Source organism: Anguilla anguilla, chromosome 2 (genome assembly GCF_013347855.1).
Source record: "Anguilla anguilla isolate fAngAng1 chromosome 2, fAngAng1.pri, whole genome shotgun sequence".
Lineage (NCBI taxonomy): Eukaryota > Metazoa > Chordata > Actinopteri > Anguilliformes > Anguillidae > Anguilla > Anguilla anguilla.
The window spans coordinates 13341768-13363190 of NC_049202.1; the positions used below are offsets into that span (position 1 = coordinate 13341768).

General features: G+C 45.5%; 1 protein-coding gene across 1 annotated transcript; it reads right to left on the minus strand.

Moving 5' to 3' along the window:
• Window positions 1–64: 64 nt before the first annotated feature.
• Window positions 65–21132, minus strand: mtr (5-methyltetrahydrofolate-homocysteine methyltransferase). The gene is made up of 33 exons (XM_035406025.1): window positions 20868–21132; window positions 19905–20119; window positions 19471–19560; window positions 19013–19082; window positions 18828–18920; window positions 18129–18235; window positions 17897–17956; window positions 17604–17698; window positions 16689–16789; window positions 16534–16595; window positions 16003–16070; window positions 15587–15666; window positions 15332–15444; window positions 14988–15128; window positions 14207–14392; window positions 12748–12927; window positions 12298–12414; window positions 12057–12197; window positions 11478–11567; window positions 10551–10703; window positions 10130–10237; window positions 9795–9895; window positions 9143–9210; window positions 7995–8115; window positions 7468–7549; window positions 6350–6448; window positions 6119–6194; window positions 5550–5705; window positions 4412–4608; window positions 3717–3917; window positions 3073–3265; window positions 2874–2986; window positions 65–2348 (listed from the first exon to the last, which is right to left on the minus strand). Exons 1-33 carry the CDS (start codon window positions 21052–21054, stop codon window positions 2262–2264), a joined length of 3951 nt encoding a protein of 1316 aa, XP_035261916.1. The 5' UTR covers window positions 21055–21132; the 3' UTR covers window positions 65–2261.
• Between the last annotated feature and the right edge of the window lie 291 nt (window positions 21133–21423).

Consider the following 21423-nt stretch of genomic DNA (forward strand, 5'->3'; position numbering starts at 1 on the left):
TGAGACACTTCTATCATTCTTAGCAAGTTACACATCCAGACCGGCCAGATAAAAACACACCATATACGGTTTTAAATGGGGTATTTTATTGTAATTATTCAAAATAAAAACGTATCATGACATGACATCGGGTGAACATTCATTACCTTTCAAGGGCAATACTACCATTTCCATCCACCAGGTCTCTCATCCTGCACTGAATTACTATTGCCAGAATGCAAACCAATACTCCCGTTAAAACTGTACACAATCACTTTTTCCCTTATTCTACCCAGGAGTCCTTCAGTACAGCACCTTTCATTTGTCCTTCTCCACGTGAGTTTTTGCAATCACCAAGATCATATTCCAGACTTTTTAAAAATGTTACAAGGTGCTGCACGACAAACCTCGAAACAACAAGCGCAGTATTCGTTGTATTACAGTTATAAGATGTGGACACAACATCTAATACCGAATGCATGGGATTTACTCCGACTACCGCCCTACTCCTGTGTCCACGACTCCAGCATAAGTGTGCAGGCATGAGTACGCCTTCACTTGATGCATGTGTGTGATCAAACATGGGCATTCGCATTTAATGACTTAAATTAGCAGTTATTCCATGGGTTATTAAACAGTCGATTTAAAGAAATACCATTACCAAGATGCACAACACAAAGACTGAACACAAACACGAGACGCCTTGGTTTTGACAGTCTATATTGGAACAAGGCTTGGAGGCCATTTGTCACATAACATAACACTGTTATTACAGTAAGTGGAATTTCTGCAATTGTCACTGAATAAAATGAATTCATGCCGATCCATCACAATTTTGCGCAGCTCCAGCACAAAGCTGGTAATGGGTTTTAAACGATGAGACATCAGTCTACAGACAAGACAAAGTATGCTCCTGTTGCGTTGGCCATGTGAGGAATATAAATCAACAGGCTGGGCCGAGCGCAGCCAGATTACTCCTGCCAGTCATGCGACGTGTCAAACACAAAGAGCACCATGGGAATCGAAGCAGTTCCCTATGCAAATAAGACACTTGACTGCCGCCAAAGACAGGTTTAAAAAAATGATCTGCATTTAGTGTAGTGTTTTTCTTCAGCGGCAAAGTGTTTGGCACTTCAACCGTAAACGATAACGAAGTCTATACAAAAACACGTATGAACAGCGTGCGCCGTCCATATGCCACAGGGAATAAGCGTACCACAGGATCAGTCTGATAACATCTGAGGGGAGCTGTCATATTCACTTCCTAGAGGCTGTGAGCACACAACACTTTGCTCTACGCACATGAATTACTTATTCAGTTCCCTCAGTTCAACTTGTTTTAATGCATTTTTCTGGAATTCTGAGACTGTATGCACACCCTACAAGGCATTACTTTCAACTTAAGGAGCACACAGATGCACATAAAGGCAGTGAACTCATTTGATTTAAGCCAGAACAACTTGAGCCCTCCAGGAAGTGAGTGGGAGATACTCTTGGGTCAGTTGAGCAAGGGTGCCCCCTCTGGGGATAAGAGTGCATTACAGTATCATCCAGCCAAATGCATTTTTAAAACGCTTTCACTGCTGAGCAGACTAGAGAAAGAAAGCCATGGCACCCTGATACCAACACTGTGAGAACACATTTCCCTACCAGTCTTTCATATAAAACCATTACATTCTGCAATGGCAGTGTAATCGCACACATTCTGTTGTAAGCACATTTTCAATTTTGGCCTAAAAACTGAAATTATTCAGACTAACTTGAAGGATCTGAAATGCATGTGCGAATTAAGCGTTGCTGTAAACTAAAACAAGTGATATCATAATAAAGGAATGACCAAATACACTTACGGTCAGTTATACTGATTGTAAACAGATTTGCTTCAATTGAACCACAGAAATAACAAGAATCAAATGAGCAAAGACAGGTAATACTGATTTCGTCCCTTTGCAAAAAAAGTCCATTATAAAACGACATAATTTAAAAGTGATCAAACTATTCAGATGTTAACAAACCACTTTTAAAGAACGCTTTTAAGTCTTTCAGAACATTTTTTAAAGAGGTAAATTTCTTGATAGTGACAAACTATCAGACAAAAATCTGATCTAAAACAGATCTAATGGATCTTAAGAGAGACAGTCTTTTTTTAAATACGTTTTAAAAGTGGGGTGGGGGGTGGGTTCAAGTGTAAGAGTCCGTTGATATGTAAACACGGGCTGAGTCCAGGCACCCCGACAGCTCTTTCAGGGGCGTCTCGGTATCCCAGCAACCCTGTGGGCGTGTCAGTCGGCGTCGTACCCCAGGATGGGGCCCAGCCACCTCTCCACCTCGGCAACGGGCATCTCTTTCCTGCGAGCGTAATCTTCCACCTGGAGGGGACCCACGTACAGCACAGGGAGTGGAACCCTTCTTAAGTTTTTTGTTTCATTCGATATACATACCATTAACATATCTAACATCAGCATAGCTATTAAAATCATTTACGATTACACTAGAAAATCAAGGAATTATTTATTCTGTGATGATCTAAGGAGGTAAGTGACAAGACCAGTGTGTAAGCAGTCATTGCTATTAATGCACTTAGCACAGGCAAAATCTTCTAGCACATGCTAAACCAATAACCTGGCCAATGATTGGCCGTGGTATTTGTTTTGCACCAATCATTGATTGCGTTGCTAGTTTTGGGCTCTAGCTCTTCATATATCCGGCTCTAAGCCCATTCATAGCAATAATTTCTTATTTACTTGCCATGTCACTTATCTCCTTAGATGACCAGAGCATAAAAAAGCCCCTGATACAGGGGAAATTTATCACGTGAGGGAGCAATGCCACACCTCCCGTTCTCCACGCCACAGTAACATTCACAGGGAAAGAAACAAAACAGGGGGCAGCACCTGTTCCCTGGTGATCTTCCCCACGGCGAAGTAGGTGGACTTGGGGTTGGAGAAGTACAGCCCCGAGACGGAGGCGGCGGGAGTCATGGCCAGGGATTCCGTCAGGCAGATACCTTCAGACACAAACAGCGGTCAGGACACAAAGCGCTAGCGCCAGAGGGCGACGCGGCGGCGGCCAAACGAATGAAAATGGCGGTACCTGTCTTCTCCTCCACCGCGGCCAGCCGCCACATGGTGACCTTCTCGGTGTGGTCCGGCTGGCTGGGGTAGCCCGGAGCGGGCCGGATCCCCGCGTATCGGATCCTGTGCATGTCGGCCGCGTCCAGGTCCTCCTCCGAGCTGTAGCACCAGAAGTCTTTACGGACCCTGGCGTGCAGCTCCTCAGCGAACGCCTGGGGAGGGAACGCCAGGGAAACCGCTCACAGCCAATAAGAATCAAGCTATGAAGTCAATCAGTGTGATAACTGAGCACTGTGCACCTGCCTGAGCATGACACGTCAGATCAGCTCTACACAGACCTGAACACTACACACCTACCTAAACCTTAACATGACACACCTGTCTCAAAGGTTTGAACACTGCATATCAGCCCAAACTTTACATATGTTTGAATACGTCACACCTCTCAACTTAAAACATTTCTGAACACAACATATCAGCCCAAACTTCACATGTCTGAACACTACAAACCCGTTTCAACTTTACACACGTCCGAACACATCAATCTCAACTTTACCCATTTGTCTTAGCACAGCGGACCTACAATAAAGCCAGGTAAGCACACTCAGCCCTGTGGGTAAGAGAACTCGCTCAGCCCTGTGGGTAAGAGAGCCCCGGGCTCACCTCAGCGAGGCGGTCGGCCAGGGCTTTGACCATGATGCTGTTGTAGTCGTCCCCCTGCGCCTCGAAATTGCGGCTCAGCTCCTCGGCGCCGAAGCAGCCCACGGCGAACAGGCCGATGTAGTCGGGGACGCCGCTGTCCGCCGGCGCCACGAAGTCCGACAGGCACAGGTACGGGTCCGTGCTCGAGGACTCCTTCTCCGCCTGCGCGGGTAACACCACACCGTTACTCCACTCAAACCTCCCCCGCACTCTGCTTAGCTACTGACACAAGGCAATGGTTCAGCCTCACCTGCACCGGTTCAGCTTTTCCACTGCAAATATTATAATTAAGGGCCTGATTTACCTGATTTACCTTTAGCATGTGCCAAAAATTTCAGCACATTCAAAAACCAATAACACAATCAATGATTAGTCATGGTATTTGTTTTGCACCAATCATTGGTCATGTTATTGGTTTTGCATGTGCTAAAATGCTTTGCATGTGCTAAAGGTCTGAGTAAATCAGGCCTAAGGCTACAAAATTTTCCAATCAACACATTTAATGCAAAAACACCTGTTTGCACTGGGGGAAGGAACTCTGGCATTACATTATTAAGACAAAATCAGTGACGAATGCTGACTGCATCCAGGAAATGATTTAGTTATTGAAAGTTTGTAGTTGGGTCATGTTGATGAAGGCCCTGGTTTTGAGTCACCTGCTGGCGTAGCCCGTAGAAGGTTGCCACGGGCTGCGCGCTGCGGGGGAACGCGTCGTGGGCGTAGACGTGGATGTCGTCCCCGGCGCTCTGCGCGGGCCAGAAACCCACAATGCCCCGGGCCTGCAGCCGCTTCTCGTCCATCAGCATGGTCAGGAGCTTCTGAGCGTCGTCGAACACCTTCCGGGCCTCCTCTCCTGCAGGGGGAGCCAAAGTTACCACTCTGCCCTGTCTGAAACTCCAATCACCTCCCACCCAAGTTTAAATTACTTCATCGTTCCCTCCCTCTCCACCGCAACTCATGTGTGGTGAGTGTTCTGCCTCAAAATGGCTGCCTTGCATCTCCCAGGTGAGTTTCCCTCCTTCCCGGTTAAGTGTTTTGTGGTCATGAGATGGAACACATGATAAGAAGGCAATCCATCCATCCATCCGGTTGTAATCCATTACAAACTCAATCCATACATAGCGGAGTACGCACCCCTACACCAAAACTGAACGCTAAGTTCATGTTGTCAATGAGAGGATACTGAACGCGACCTGGTAGTGAACATGCGGTGTGAAACAGCTGCCATTTAATCACCAGCCATTGCTGGTTCACATGGGCCGACAGCCTGCTGAAAACTGAGAGAGCTGCTCCAAGGCCACCATTACCCCAGAGTGCGTGTGCAGCAGATACAGTACCTCCACTGCTCTGCAACTAACACTGCTCACACAAATGGGTCTGTAACCGGAGGCATAGAAGATGTGCTCACCCGTACAGGGACAGGGAAACTGCTTCATGTCTTACAACAGAAGCAGATTTGAGCAGTGATGACTGCCTTAAGGAATACAGGTAACAGGGTTGAAGTCAATTCCATTTCAATTTGATCAAGAGGAAAACCCCTGGTAGTACGTTATCGGCAGGTTTCAATTTGTGAATTGAATCTCAATTAATTTAAGGAATTGATGAAACTGAAATGGAACTCATCGCAACCTCCATGACTACCAATTCCAGGTGGGACAGTGCACTTTAAGTGGCAAAGACTCAGAACCTAACATCGCCTGAGTAACAAGGTTTAGAATGTGTCAGAATGACTGATTGCTCTTGCTAAACGATGCCCGCTAGAGGGAATTTCAAAGGGAAGGACATTCCACGCACCAACAGTTTTGTCTTTGAAGATTTTAGGGTACCCTCTGTTGGGGTACTTCCCCCTGAGCTGCCAGACGTCAAAGAAGGGCTTCCAGTCGATATAGTCAAGCAGCCTGCCCAGGTCATAGTCCTCAAACACATGGGTGCCAATCACCTGTGGACATACTGACAGGGGTGGAGGGACACAAGTCATTCTCGAGCGTGGTATTACATCATACATTATTTAACAGTATGATACAAGACAGTTCACAAGGACTAACAGGATAGTTGGCTAAACTAACAGTGTGGTTGATGATTCTAGTGCTTCCTACTGCTTTGGTACCGGTTCTAAGAATATTACTACCCTTTATGTAGTTGCTGTTGTAATTTTGCTACATGGATTATATACCTTGCTTTGTAAGTCGCTTTGGATAATAGCATGTGCTAACTGATAGCCAACTGTACATTGACATATATAATTAATTAAAAAAACTAAAGTGAACTGGCTTTGAACGCCCTTCCTCAGAAGCAGACTAACCAAAAGTGTGGTAGGTCCATGGGCCTGGAGGGATGGGCGTACGGGACCCCAGCCCACTCACCTGGGCGTGTCTGAGAGAGCCAGTCAATGTGCAGCCGTCTCTCCCGGGCCTGGTTCAGCGTCAGGAACCGGCGGTCCTGGGAAATGGAGTCACACACTTCAATAAGCCTGTTCTGTGCCTCAGGGGGCGGAGACGTCACATGAGCACTGGGCGTGACCATGGGGGGTGTGGAAACCCCCTGGCCATCGCAGTCAGGACTCAACATAACCAGACAGGCATTGTGCCCCCTACCTTCAGAGAGTCGTAGTGGTCCTGTCTAATGTCCTCATACTCTTCTGTGGTCTCCTCAAAGAAATCCTCCTTCGAATTCTCGTCCAAGAGCTGAGAGCACTGCAACACAGCAGAAAATGGCAAAGTCAGAAAAATATTACAGTAAGGGTAAAAGGTTCACTTCCTGAGTAAACCAACAAAGAAATACATTTTTTTCTTATATAATATCTTACATCTTAACACGTGTTAAACCTTACAAGACCAAGCCAGACATGGTCTCTTTCTGATTAGTTGGAAATAGCAAGTAACTAGCCCTTTAAGACCTTTAAGTGCACATAAACACAAAACACAAAAACTCCCATGATTATAAACGTCCTGTTAAACAATTTCTTTCAAGTCCTAATGAAATAGCCTTTGAAGCTATGGGCCGCTCATGGTAAATTCATACCACCACTTAAGCAAGGGAAACTGCCAATGAGATATGAATTACATTACCATGAACAAATTAATTTATATATGTATATGCTGCATTATATTGATACAAATTTTGGCTGTGATTACAATCATTCATTTATATTCTGTAACACTTATTTACAGCAAAGAAATTGAACCTTGTACTAAACATAGTAAATGTAACAAAAGTAAGATGCATACACATATTAAGCTCATTGTCTGAATATTCAACCACTTAGGAAATAACAGGCCAGAAATGTACATTCAGTAATGTTGAAAATAGTGTTAGATAGAAGGTTACAATAGAGAGGTAGGTAAATGTATAACTCAAGAACAATCCCTTGGGAATATGCCTGATCACAAAAAGGCTGGTAATTCTGCATTAAAAGCCCGAAGGTGCCGGACTCCCTTTCGGGTATAAAAGGTAATTCAGCTCCTGAATGACGTTTTGAAAGGAAAGATATCGTGCGAGAGTGGCATGAGGGTGTAAGGTTATGCGTCCATTAGCGGGTTGCATCACGGACAAAAATAGAGCTTATTACCCACTTCACCAGCGGCCGCCGTGACGGCTCCACTCCCATAAATGCACTCAGGATCTAAATAGAAACGGCTGATGAAACTGTCGGTCTCCACACGGGGCAGAGCCGTGGGGGAGGGGGGGGGGTGGGGAGAGGGGCAGCACTCACCACGACCACACTGCGCGAGGCGTCCAGCACGTGGACCACGGGGCAGCTGTACTGCGGGGCGATCTTCACGGCCGTGTGTGTCCTGCCGGAACACGGAGCGAACAGAACGCAGAGCGAATCAGAATGGCAGGCTCCGCAGCTGTGAGTCACAGACGCCGCGCGGTTCCCGCGCTGGCCTACAGCAGCAATTCAGCGGCTTTTTAAGAGCTTAAAACGCTCCAAGGACCCACACAAACACACAGGAGTGCATATGATGACTGCAGTCGACCTTCAAGAAAATACTACAAAAATGGCTGCAATATCCCTGAAAATGAATATTAAGAAAATCTGAGTTTTAAAGGCATGTTCATGGGTAGAACATCCATTGCCACTGCAGTGCCCTTGGCCAAGCCCCCTCATAAATATTCATAACATGACTCAAACTGGAACGTTTAAGCTTCAAGGGTAAGGATAGAGCTTTCAGTGCTAAGTGTATGGAGCTGAGTATCTGATTGGTCTAGGGAATCTGAGGCGGTATGTTAGGCTACTTGGACGTGGTGGCTCCTCCGATGAGGAGGGGGGTCTTCATCCCCAGGCGCTCCATCTCCTTGGCAACGTAGATCATCTCGTCCAGCGAAGGGGTGATCAGTCCAGACAGGCCGATTATGTCTGGCAAACGAGACGACAAGAGGATCAGAGAACGCGATTCAGACCTTAACTGAAAATACTTCATTGAAGTTATTCTGTAAACACTGAGTATCAAATAACAAACACAATTACAAAACTGCCAAACAGTCTGGCAAACAGAAATATGCAAAAAGAAATTTTCCAAACAGCTTTTTGCATGCATTTTGAAATTTGCATTGTTTGTTGAATTGCAGCACGTTTCCCACTATGTTCATCCTTCTGTTTCTGAAGCGCAATCGTCCTTATTCAGCCAAGTGTAGCTCCACCAAGTCAACTGTATTCCATCTGCAGTGTAATCTGGTGTACCTGATGCAAGCAGTCACACATGCAACAAGCCGCCTGAGCCCTGTCAATCAAAAGTCTTTAACTATAGCCTACAAGTAAGCACAAGCCTTACTTCTTCACAAACACTGAAATAAAATAATTTCAGTGATTTTAATTATTGGTCAAAGTTAAGGACAAATGTTGACCGAATCCCAACCTAGCTGTTGGTGTAACATAAATAAGGCTTTAGAATCTGTGGGTTCTGTCAAACAATCACTTACCATGATGCAAATCCTGATGGAAGCACAGATGCACAGAATACAGAAAAAATCTATTTTTATGAATGAAAACCAACAAAGTCCTTACCGAGCACTCAGCGTGTGTGGACTGTGAAATGTATAGCAGCGTTGGTAAGCTGGTGAACTCCTAAACACAGAAATCTACACATCCCTGAATTCCTTCATCCCTCCAAATGAGCATCTGTATACATTGGCATAGACTCTTCATCAATAGGTGTTGGTTCATAGAATCTACTTTGACACCTATACAGTATATCAGAAGGATTTAATGCATATATAATACCTGGCCATTAAGTGTGTAGCAGAACAATACAGGAAGCTCTGACCATTAAATTAATCAGGAAATGTGGCTCATCAATAATTACGCACAGGTGTTTTGCACTGCTGCCGATGTGCAATTATAATGACCAATCAGGGTCTTCGATGGCCCCATGACGTTAACCTACCTGCCTTCCGCTCAATGGCTGCCTTCAGTATTGTATCACATGGAGTCATCACGCCCAGGTCGATCACTCTGAGCGAGGGAAAGGGATGTTAAAAGGTGAGTTCCTGCCATCATGTGACACGGGCAGAAGAGACATGAAGCAGAGTGACCGAGTTAAACACTTAATGAGGACATCACCAGACATCTGGGCATCTCTTCTCTATTCTCAGTTAGACCTTTACCTCTCTTGAGCAGGAGAACTCTTTCTGACTGATGCCACCACCATTTAACAAATTTTTTTAATTTTACGGCAAAAGCAATTTTGTGCAAATGCCACGCTCTTAATCTCACACGGTCCTGCTACGAGAGCTTGTTTCATTTTTCAGCAGAACGTTTTCGGGCCCTCAAACCGATTCGTCCTCTACGCGTCAGTCAGGAAGTGAGCCCTTCAAACCTCAAGAGAAGCCTGCAAAGTCAGCCGTCACGCTAAGCAGGGTTCTAGTGGAAGAGGAAGAGAAGGGGCCATCATCGGCCATCATCTCCTCCCTCTCCTTCTCCATGAAGGGGATGAGGTGGCCCGCGGCTTTCTTCATCACACGGGCCGACTTGATGACCTTGATGACCTGCTGGCATGCTGGGATTTGCCGTAGAAAGAGGAGGAAACGTGGACCAACCTGAAATTGTTGCAGCCCAGGACCACGCCTACTATGTTTTTACCGATGTCATGGACGTCCCCCTTCACCGTGGCCAAAACGATGGTGCCCTGATAGGGATCCTACGGGACGAGTATCAAGGCACCGTCAATTTCCTCTTGGATCGAAAAAGCGGGTACATTTCTAGATTCAGGGTCTTATGTGAAAATGGCAGTAAAAGAAAGCAGCAATGTCCATTTATTGCTTATTCAGATAAAAGAACTGCTCGTATTCATTCGAGAGTGGAAGGTGCCGGAGCAGGAAAGCCGTGGGCGGGATGTGCGCTGTGGAGGAGGAAGAGACGGGGTGGTGCTCACCGATTCCTCCATGGAGCCCGAGGCGGCCATCATCTCCTCCCTCTCCTTCTCCATGAAGGGGATGAGGTGGCCCACGGCTTTCTTCATCACACGGGCTGACTTGATGACCTGCGTTTAAAAAAAAAGTTAAAAACCCGGCGTGAGGGACCCCCGTACCACACCCCTGCCCCAACGAGGCCGCAGCCCTCTGTCCGCTGTCGAGCATTCCATCATATGGCTAATCCAATGGGACGCGGTTTAACGCTGGGACAGAGGTCATCAAAACCGTGCCATTTGTAACTGTCCGAAGCTGCCCGCTGTTCCCAGCCTCGCTAGTGTTCTGTACGGGTTTCTACATGAAAGCAACAGTTCTCTGCAAACGCTTTGAAACAAAATGGCGCCTGTTCACAAAAGGAGTTTAGGGATCCTGTGCGTCCCTTACCTGAGGCAGGAACATCTTCCCCGCTCCAAACAGATCTCCCACCACCTTCATCCCGTTCATCAGGGGCCCCTCGATGATGCGGAGGGGCCTGGGGTACCTGTCGAAATGAAGCCGGGCCTCCTCCGTGTCCTCCACCACGTACTTCTCTATGCCCTGCAACACACATGTACAGACACATAGAAAGCTACACGTGCAATGCATACATGTTACACGTACATATGCAGACATTAAAACACATCTATAAAAGTGCATACGCACACACACAAGCACATGCAGCTAGGCCAATCAACACACAGACAGACTCGTACACACGTGCAGAAATTTAATGCGCACCCATACACGAAAGTAGAATCTACACAATATCGTACACACGCACAGACACACACACACACACACACACACACACACACACGCAAGTAAACGCACGCACACGTACACAGTTTAAAATAAAAGCTTAATAACTCCACTGTGCAGTAATCACAGGACAGACACACACGCACACACAGTTTTAAAAAAAAGCTTAGTAACTCCACTGTGCAGTACTCACATGACACATACACACACACACACACACACACACACACACATACACACACACCCAGTTTTAAATAAAAGCTTAATAACTCCACTGTGCAGTACTCACATGACACATGCGCGCGCACGCACACACACACACACACACACCCAGTTTTAAATAAAAGCGTAATAACTCCACTGTGCAGTAATCACAGGACACACACACACAGACACACACGCACACACAGTTTTAAAAAAAAGCTTAGTAACTCCACTGTGCAGTACTCACATGACACATACACACACACACACACACACACACACACACATACACACACACCCAGTTTTAAATAAAAGCTTAATAGCTCCACTGTGCAGTAATCACAGGACCGAGATAAAGGGGCTTCGGACCTTGATAAGCGCGTACTCCAGACGATCCTCCACACTGCCCTCCCTCCACTCATCTGTCTGGATCACCTTCTTGGCGCCTCTGGCGTTGTTCTGGAAATGAAAAGATTATTTACCTCTCCGAAACCGCACAGCACGGCCAGCATAACAAGGGGGGGGGGGGGGAACGAGCGCTACCAAGCCACACACCACTCCAAACATTTACAGAGCTGTGCTGCCACACAGCGGAATCATCCACTCAGTCCGTACCGACAGGAACTGCAGTACTGCAATGTAATACGCTGACACACTGGATACAGACGCCAGGGACAGTGAGATTTAGACTATTGCCCATGGCTGTAGTCTCCTCAACCACTAAGACTATATGCCCAGTAGATTTCCCATTCCCATTACGTCCCTATTACCATATTACTGACACTGCCAGCCTCCCCTCCAACCTGGGTTCCTCCTACATTTACATTTATTTATTTATGGTTTTACTTTTCTTTACCTTAAGAGCAGATCCACCCACAGGGAAATAAGGGTGTGTTTTTTTATGTTTTTTGTGTTTGTTTTTTATGGCTTTAGACATGCAGACCATACCTGCGCGTACAGCAGCAGCTTCTCGGTGGCCTCCGGGTCTCGGTTCATGATGAGGTTCTCGCAGAGCTGAAGCAGGTCCTTGTCGATGTCGTCGTAGACGGGGAGGTTCCCCGCGTTCACGATGCCCATGTCCATCCCGTCCTTCAGAAACAGAGGAAGACGCATTCGGATCACTCCAGAGAGTGGGGACCCCAGGTACTTAACACCGTCGACACTGCCGCTCAACGCCGAGGCTGCACACCTTGATGGCGTGGTAGAGGAAGACCCCGTGCATGGCCTCTCGGATCACCTCCATCCCTCTGAAGGAGAAGGACAGGTTGGACAGGCCCCCGCTGACCCTGGCCCCCGGTAGCGTCTCCTGCAGGTAACCACATGAAACCGGTTACACCTGCCACACACTTACTGTACACATACTGCAAATGTACAGCGCACCGATCAAACGCTTACAAACAGTGGCTCAGGCAACTTCATGTCTCCCGCAGGTAATCACACAATACATCATAGATCTGCATGGATCTGTAATGTATTGTGTGATTACCTGCGGGAGACATGAAGTCTCCCGCAGGTAATGGCACCAGAAACAGTACAATCCTAACAATACCCTCCCCTATCCGTTAGCATTATGAAGTTGTCAGCATAACTGGTGTTGTTTCAGTAGCAGTGCTAGTGCAGGTACATAGCGCTACAGTACCTTGATGGCCCTGGTGGCCTCGATGAAGTTGATGGCGTACTGGTTGTGCTCCTCCATTCCCGTGCCGATGGTCAGGATGTTGGGGTCGAAGATGATGTCATTGGGGTTGAAGCCGACCTTGCTGACGAGCAGGTGGTAGGCCCTGGTGCACACCTGGATTTTGTGCTCTGTGTCCGCTGCCTGTGGACACAGTGGACATAAAAGAGGGTAGGAACCATCTGGCCCAGGGACTAATGCCTCAACTGGACCCAATAACTTGAAACACCCTTATTGACGAATCATATAGGCCTAATCCACAATCACACACTATTCAAAGGCTTGTGTGATTCAAATAAAAAGGCTGAGATTCAAAAACTGTTCTGAATAGCACTCACAAGCCTTAAAAAAAGCATCTATAATCATCATACCAAACTTGTCAGGATCCAACCCTTATGTTGTTATAGTCAGGGGGAGCAGTTTACATTGAAACCACGGCCAAAACAATCAATGAAATGGAAAGAGTTGGTCATGCACTCATCTCTTTTGATAGAGCTTATTCACAATGAGCCTGTCTACACTGCTTTTTCATATAATAAATCGTTCGGAGCTGAGCAGCAAAAGAACATTATTCCTCTTTTTGGGGAATGTAACAAGGGTGGGTGCAAATAGGGACACGTTTCATTACCAATTCAACACACTGCACAAGCACCGCTTGAATACAAATGGCTCTAGTGACAGGATGTGCAGACCTGTTTTAATACATGGTAAACACTACGAAGTGCTCAAAGCTTTGGCATTTTGGTGCAGGGACTTGATCAAACTGATAATGACCCTACAGGCTATTCAGGAAAAAGAATTGTATGCAGTACACAGGTACCTCAATGACCTAGGGGCGACATAGCTCAGGAGGTAAGACCGATTGTCTGGCAGTCGGAGGGTTGCCGGTTCAAACCCCGCCCTGGGCATGTCGAAGTGTCCTTGAGCAAGACACCTAACCCCTAATCCCTAACTGCTCTGGTGAATGAGAGGCATCAATTGTAAAGTGCTTTGGATAAAAGCGCTATATAAATGCAGTCCATTTACCATTTACCTTCAATGTGATAATAACTGAATTATACAGTACTGGCCCACTCTCTACCACTCCCATTATATGGCCTAGTCATAGAGACCCTGAGAGTCTTTTGGGTTTTGTTAGCGATGATAGAAGTGAGGCTTAATGAAACACTAGAGCAGGGCTGCTCAGCTCATTCAACAGCTGGAGATCTCGTTGAGCTGTAATTAGTAGAATCAGGCGTGCCAAATTAGGATTGAAATCAAAACCTACAGGATGGCAGGCCTCCAGGAACAGGTTAGGCATCCCAGCACTAGAGCTATTATGTGTCATCATCAGCGACTCACTGATTTCAGCCAATGCACAAAAAACCCAGCTCACAGACACAGAGCGATGTTGTCAGTAAGCCGCAGACGTGAGAAACCTGACCTGTCCCTCCTCATCGAATGCCATGACGACCACGGCAGCCCCGTAGCGACGGACGAGGTTGGCGCGCTGCAGGAACTCCTCCTCCCCCTCCTTCAGGCTGATGCTGTTCACGATGCACTTCCCCTGGCTGCACTTCAGCCCCGCCTCTATCACCGCAAAGTTGGAAGAGTCGATGCAGAGGGGCACCTGGGGGACACAGCCGAGGTGGACCACAAGTTCAGAACCTTCGATGGGAGTGTGTGGACACAACGGCGAGAGCGCAGGTACAAACATGGAAGCCTGGCCGTGGTAAAACAGGAAATGGCTGCTCTGGCCCGAGGTCCATTAAAAGTAGAGCTAATGAGGTTTGCATGAGTGATGACAGCACTTGATGACACACTCACAAAGTTGGTGGAATCACCACGTGTTATCAGTCACTTGCTGATTTCAACAAATCATAGAGGAGGTTCCAAAGATACCTGATTAGATATACTGACCGTATTATACAGAGTACTTACTAAGTATACTAAAAATTCCTTTTAATGTAGATTCTCCATTCAATATGCCTTTTAGTCCATAAGTGGGCTTAACCGTGGTCTATGAAACTATCCCATAGTGTTTCTTTATGAAGAGCAAAACTAGTTCATACAAGTCACATAAGTGAATCGAATCACATGGTATCTCAGCTGTTATGAGGTTCAGGAAGATCTCCTCGCATCACGGATTGGGAGTAGTGAATGTGGAAGGGGGGCGCTGTCTGTGGTGGACTCCCACGGTCAGCGGTACGGACACGCCCGCTCACCCTGGCGATGTCGGGCTCCGAGGCGATGAGGTTGCAGAACCGCGTCATGGCGGTGGGGCCCTCCAGCATGCCCTCGTCCATGTTGATGTCTAGCACCTGGGCTCCCAGCTCCACCTGGACCTTGGCGACGTTCAGCGCCTCCTGTAGCAGATACCGCACCACAGGGACATACACCAATGAGTCCGCTTACTAACAACATCAAATCAAAGAGGAAAAAACCCAAAATACTGGCTCAGCCTTTCAGTGCAATTAGGCTAGACAGCATCCTGCCACAAACACGGAAACCAGGTAGTTTATACCCATAACCCACTGCACAGTTTACAACCTTGCACTACCAGGCCCACCTCGTAATTTCCTGCCATGATCAGCTTGGCGAACCTTCGAGACCCCGCCACGTTGCAGCGCTCACCGATGTTGACAAAGTTGGTGTAGGGTCCTACCCGAAAAGGCTCCAGACCTTCACAAAGGGAGGCAAGATGTGCACAGGTGAAACCAGTCACTAAATTAAAGGTCTTTTTTGACTGAAGTATCCTCAGTTATGCAGTCTTCAAATTTTTTGACAAAGCAGAGTAAAAGCTAAGCATTGGCTGACAGGCTACCTGACAGCAGCATGTAGTCCTGGAAGACGCCAGTAGGAGGCACTCTCGGTTGGCATTGCTTCACTCCTTCTGCGATGGCCCTTTAGCCAGACGGGACAGTCAGCTTGCAAATCCCACGTAAATCTCCCACCCACACGCCAGAGACTGATTTACAGTGGTCTCACCCTTAAACTACACCCGTGTGTTTTTCAATGCACATTAAATAGCCAAAATATGCACCACTGGTGAAATACAATGAGCCTGATTTGATTCTTATTTGTTCAAACTGAGTCTGCATGGGCTCAATTTTAATTTAAGAGATAAAACCAATCATGTACTCACAAAGCTATCGTGTGTTATAGGAAAAGACTGTGTACGTTAAATATGCATATTGCTTTAATAACTAGTAAGAATCAGGATCGGGAAAGGTTCATTACCCGATATGTTGTGGGGTAGTTCCACAACAACCACCAACAATATTCACCAATCCATCCATTGCAAATTCCTGCATATACACAAACAGTGTTTTACATATATGCCTTAACAGATCCCTGATTACATTTTATCCCTGATTCCATTAAAAGCCTAGATTTTTACTAAAGTATGTTAAATACTCTTTGAGCCCTAAGAATACAAATGCCAGAATATGACCCCAGATTTAAAATAAAAAACTCTAGATAAAAACTTTGAGTTTGCAGTTTCACAATAATAAAGTTTTCTTACAAGACATTTACTGTTTGGACAAACAATTACTGGAAGGTTACTAATTGACCCTGTTTAGTTCTTTTTCAATGTTCAGATACTTTGCTATTGACAGTTCCACTATTACAGTTTACGCACTACCCGTGTCTGTAACAAAAACACTCAAATGCTTATAGCCTCATTAAGGAGGAAAGTAAGCAAATCACTGGGAATATGTTCATTAATTCACTGACTTAACACCAGTCTTTTTAGGGAACATGCTTTACCTTCAAATGCTTGGCTGTCACCGCTGGTGTTTCATCATACCCACCAAAAGTGTTTGGGAGTCCTTAAAAAAAACACAGAACATAAAGGAAGGTAGGCAAGGAGATTGTGGAAATCACAGTAGAGGGACTTAAATAAATGAAGACCTGTATATTACCTGCATTGGGATAGCAGATGATAAAGGAAGTGGTGCTTTTTCCAATGGCTTCGATGAAAGGCCTCATTTCAATGGCTCCTAGCGCACAGTTCAGCCCGATGCTGAAAGAGGAAGACCCGGTGAATGCATTAACCGTTCAGCGTGAACACACACTGTGCGTGATAAAGCACGAACGCTGAAGCAGCAGTATATGCGACGTGCCCTTTGCAGATGAAAGGCTGAAAACGTGCAACTTGACAAAGAAGGAAAACAGGCATAATAAATCGCCGCCAGACTGGCAATCAGGGTCGCGCTCCTGATGGGAAACTGGAACGGTCCTGTACTGAACGTGCGGTTGTACAGCACCGTTACTCTGTCAGCGGATAATTAATGACTGTGAAGGGTGAGCATTCACTCATCTTTAAAAATGCGCAAATTGTTTGTTGTGAATTTACGGGCTGTGCTTAATTAACGGCAATCGCTTTATCAGCTTAAATTATTAAAGTGGTGCAAATGGGATAATTGTTTGAGAAGAAGCTTGACAAAGAGGCTATTGCGACCTCTAGCTGGTGGAGGACTGAAGTACAATGTGAGAAAACAAGGGGAAGAGAAACCGGTGGCCCTATATATAGTGCAGTGGTTTCCAACCCTGGTCCTGGAGAGCTACAGGGTCTGATGGTTTTTTTTTTCACCTTAAAATCAGCACCCAATTGAGACCCAAGACACCAGGTGAGTTGAGTTAACTGAGTAATCAACTGCTCTAATTGATTCATGAAGTGCAGAGTCACTATACGAACCAACAGACTCTGTAGCTCTCTAGGACCAGGGTTGGAGACCACTGACATAGTGCATACGCTGCATTTGCATGTGATCTCAGTTCAGCAACGCATTTACAGGACAAAATGTCCTGATTCACATCTCCATTCTGCTACTCACCACAGGGGCTTGGCGTGTGCCATGCTGATGACGAAGGCCTCTCCCGTCTGCCCAGAGAGGGTGCGGCCGCTTTTATCCACAATCGTTCCTGAAATCTAACACAGGCAGAAGATGGTTTAAGCTCACAGGCTCAACTGCAGTTGGCTTAGCTGAAAGTGAACCTCTGGACCACAGAACTGCATTACAACTGGAACAGATATCCAAAGCTGTGAAATAAAGATTAGCTGTTCCAGTTGTAATTCGGTTCTGTAAAAAACATTATTTAAAATATCTTATAAAATTTAAGGACTTACAAAAATGGGTCTTCTTTCATACTCCTGTTCAAAGAGCTTATCGATCGCAAACAGAGCTGCCTTTGGAAAAGAGAAAGAGACGTAAGGCTTACAAATCCAATGATAGATCCTGAAGTCAACTACACTAAATGTCAAAGTTCTGAGCTGAACAGACAACATTAATGCCAATGACAGAGATATCCCTGAGCTGTTTAATTAGCTGATTAGAGAAAAATGCTGATGAGTTGGGTACCTTGGCATTGGCGGTGTCAAATATGGTCTCCACCAGCAAGATGTCCACCCCTCCATCCAACAGACCTCTAGTCTGCTCAGTGTAGGCCTCAGCCAATGCATCAAACGCTGCAGAAATGAAGAATATATCCTTAAGTTAACGGCAACAAACACCTAAACATGTGAAGGATAAATTTAATCACTTAGCCTTCTTTTCAATGAACACATACAGAAAATCAGAGCACAAAATTGAAAAATGTTTCAGTTCCAAATGAAAGAACTGACTGTGGCCAGTGCTCCTTAGGGGTATGCACAATTACCACTTCTGTCGCCCAGAATACAGGAGGGTTCAGTTAGTTAGGGGTCTATGTTTCATCGCTCTCTAGTGACCCCCACTGGTCAACTGGGCACCACTGGACTGCATGTTAAAGCCGCATATTAAAGGTCTTCCTCCAACTCGACCCTATGCAAGCATAGCTGTAGTCTGCAATGCGAAAACCAACAGGCTGATGACACCATGAGTTTCACAGGAGAAGCGCAGTTGTCCACACTCGTCTGAATCAACACTGGGGTTCCCGAACTAACCTGGCTGCAATCGCAGACAGTTGAGCATTTCAAACTGGGGTGGGAATTTGACATGCTCAGTCCCATGTTGGGCACCAAATTTATACAATACAAAAAAATAAATAAAATAAGAGTTTGCATAAGTTTGAGTTCATACTGATGTTTCTGAAGTCTGGTTTTTCCACAGACGGGGACACTGACAGCGTTCTGTTGGTGGGGCCAAGTGCTCCAGCCACATATCTTTTGACACCTGTTGATAAATATATTGGTATAATGGTTAGCTATACGGTAATGCTACATATTTGATAAATAATGTATAAGTCAGATTAGCGCAGTACAAACCCGTCTGGGTCGCAACATCGTCAGCAGCCTTCCTGGCAATATCCGCAGAGGCCTTGTTCATACGGTAAGCCTGCCACAAGGACCAGCATCAAAAATGACCTAACCCTTTCAAGGACTTGAGTGTCAAAGAAAACCAACTGACCCCAAATGTGACATGCTACAGAACTGCTAAACCGTTTCAACGAGTGAAATTGCACTACTGTACTCATGCACTAGAGGGGCCCAAATTGCAGGCTATTAAAAAGCAAATTCATAGCGTTGTATGTGGATCCCACCCCCTGAAAAACCTAGATTTACGTTATTTAATGAACTAGTAAGTCAAAGCTGAGGCAAAACCAATGTAAGTGACTAATTCTCAAAAGAATCACTGCAGTTAAGACTATTGACGCGCTTGCAAAAGATTTTTTACTACGCTCCAGTGTTTGTAATAAAGTGTCTCCCCATTTAGTCGCTCTTACCCAATTCTCCAGGCCATAGTCAGCTTGTGCAATGCTGGTGCTGCTGAATGTGTTGGTTTCAATTATATCAGCACCAGCAAGTAGGTAATCCTTCAAAAGAAATTTTCCACGTTATCTACGGCAAACTTGTAGAAGAAAATAAAACTCATACACTGAAAGGAAATTATTATCTCAATGAAGTACAATTCTGGTTGATATAAAAAAATGTGTGGGTTCTTTTTTTATTGGTGACAGGGATTTTGCAGCTTGGTCGATCAAGTTTGTAAATCCACAGAAATATTAAAGGGTGATATAATTTAAGTTTAAGATGTGTGTGGCATACCACCTTGGCCTTCAAAGACTGAGAACAACTCGATTCAACAGAGTTTATTTCAACAAGCAAGATCATAGACCACTGAAACTATGCAACCGTGGCAAACTAAACTGCTCTTTACCTTGTGGATCTCATAAACGATGTCAGGCTGGGTGATGCTCAGAAGATCATTGTTCCCCTTCAGGCTTTTCAGGTGATCCCCGAACTCCCCTCCTCTGAAGTCTGATTCCCCTAAGTTTCTCTGCTGGATCATTGTGCCCATTCCACCATCCAACACCATGATCCTCTTCTGCAAGATCTCCCTGAGTTCATCCTCAAGGGTAGTCTGCTTGCCCCCTGTTTAACAGTACAGATTTACTGTTTCCCCACCACATACAGAACACTTCAACCTTGTGAAACTCTGTTTAATTCTTGAGATAAGCAGTATTTTCTGACAACGAAAACGTAACATTTTCCTCACGCTGTAGCGAGCACCAAAGGACATTGCTCACACCAGCATGATGAATATATCTAGTTCCGTACTAGCATCTAGTTATCCATCCTGTCATTGATACACATGATTAACTGTTATGAATGACTAGCTGATATTAATTTAGCTTGCTAGCCCCATGAGCTAGCTACAAAGTAATCGATCAGCTAAATCAATGTTAATGCTACGTCGTCGGTATAGTGCCTGATATAGTTAGCTAGCAAGATATCTCGCACTTTTCTGGGAGATCTGCTATCGTATGTTCTGCAAATGTGCAAGCTAGCATGATATGCATCGATAGTTAGCCAAGTTACAGAAGCAGCTACAGTCCCTCTCGGCGAGACAGAATAGCCACGAGAAGTCAGTTAGCAATTGATTAGCTAAGTGGTTTCACAAACGCAACGTTAATGTTCACCAGCTAGTTAGCTAGCGAACTGATTGTCTTGAGACTGTCCTGTTTCTTTTGTCTGCTGACTTCTACCGTTTCTAAACTAGCTGGCTATATGCAGATACAGCTACTAAGTTGGTGAAATGTGACATTTTCAAAACAAATTTCGCTGAACTCGCTAGTTTGCTCTGCGGAATGCAATGCCAATATTATGTATGAATGCATACCTGGAGTCGTTGAATACTCGTGTATTGTAGGACCCATCGCTCGAATCCTTAGTCCAGATTTAATTTCCCCCCCTGTATGAAGCAGTTGTTTGAAGACTAAATTAACATGTGCATTGGACAAAAAAACAATCTTGGGTAGTGTGAGCAGTACTGTGACTGTACGATGCAGCCAGCTTCTACCATACATATGCTAGCGTCATAACAACTAGTTTCATCAGATTCAGCTTTGTGGACGGACCTTACCGAGGTGCGTGCAGCGAGCATGCCAACTGCGCATGCGTGTATTGACGTCTGTCAAATGTGACAGGTCATGCACGGACACAGTACTACGACGTAGCTACATCTCGATGGGCACAATGCCCACAATGTAACTTTTAACCTAGTAAAAGCATTCATTGTTTCTTTTAATGTATCATGAAGCTGTACTATCATTGCCCTTGTCTGCAAATATAAAACGAATTACTGAGCTAGTAAGCTCAGTCGAAGTGAACTTCGGCACTGGCACTTTATCATGAAAGCTTGTTATTTACCTACTTAACAGGGACCTAACAAAGGA

What these genes read in the sequence shown, in the direction of transcription:
- mtr (XM_035406025.1), bottom strand. Translation starts at nt 21,054, where the DNA reads ATGTATGGTAGAAGCTGGCTGCATCGTACAGTCACAGTACTGCTCACA. An exon ending in GGACTACATGCTGCTGTCAG is followed by an intron (nt 15,445 to 15,586) that starts GTAGCCTGTCAG and finishes CCCTTTGTGAAG; the next exon opens with GTCTGGAGCCTTTTCGGGTA. An exon ending in TGGAGTACGCGCTTATCAAG is followed by an intron (nt 10,704 to 11,477) that starts GTCCGAAGCCCC and finishes TGTGTGTTGCAG; the next exon opens with GGCATAGAGAAGTACGTGGT.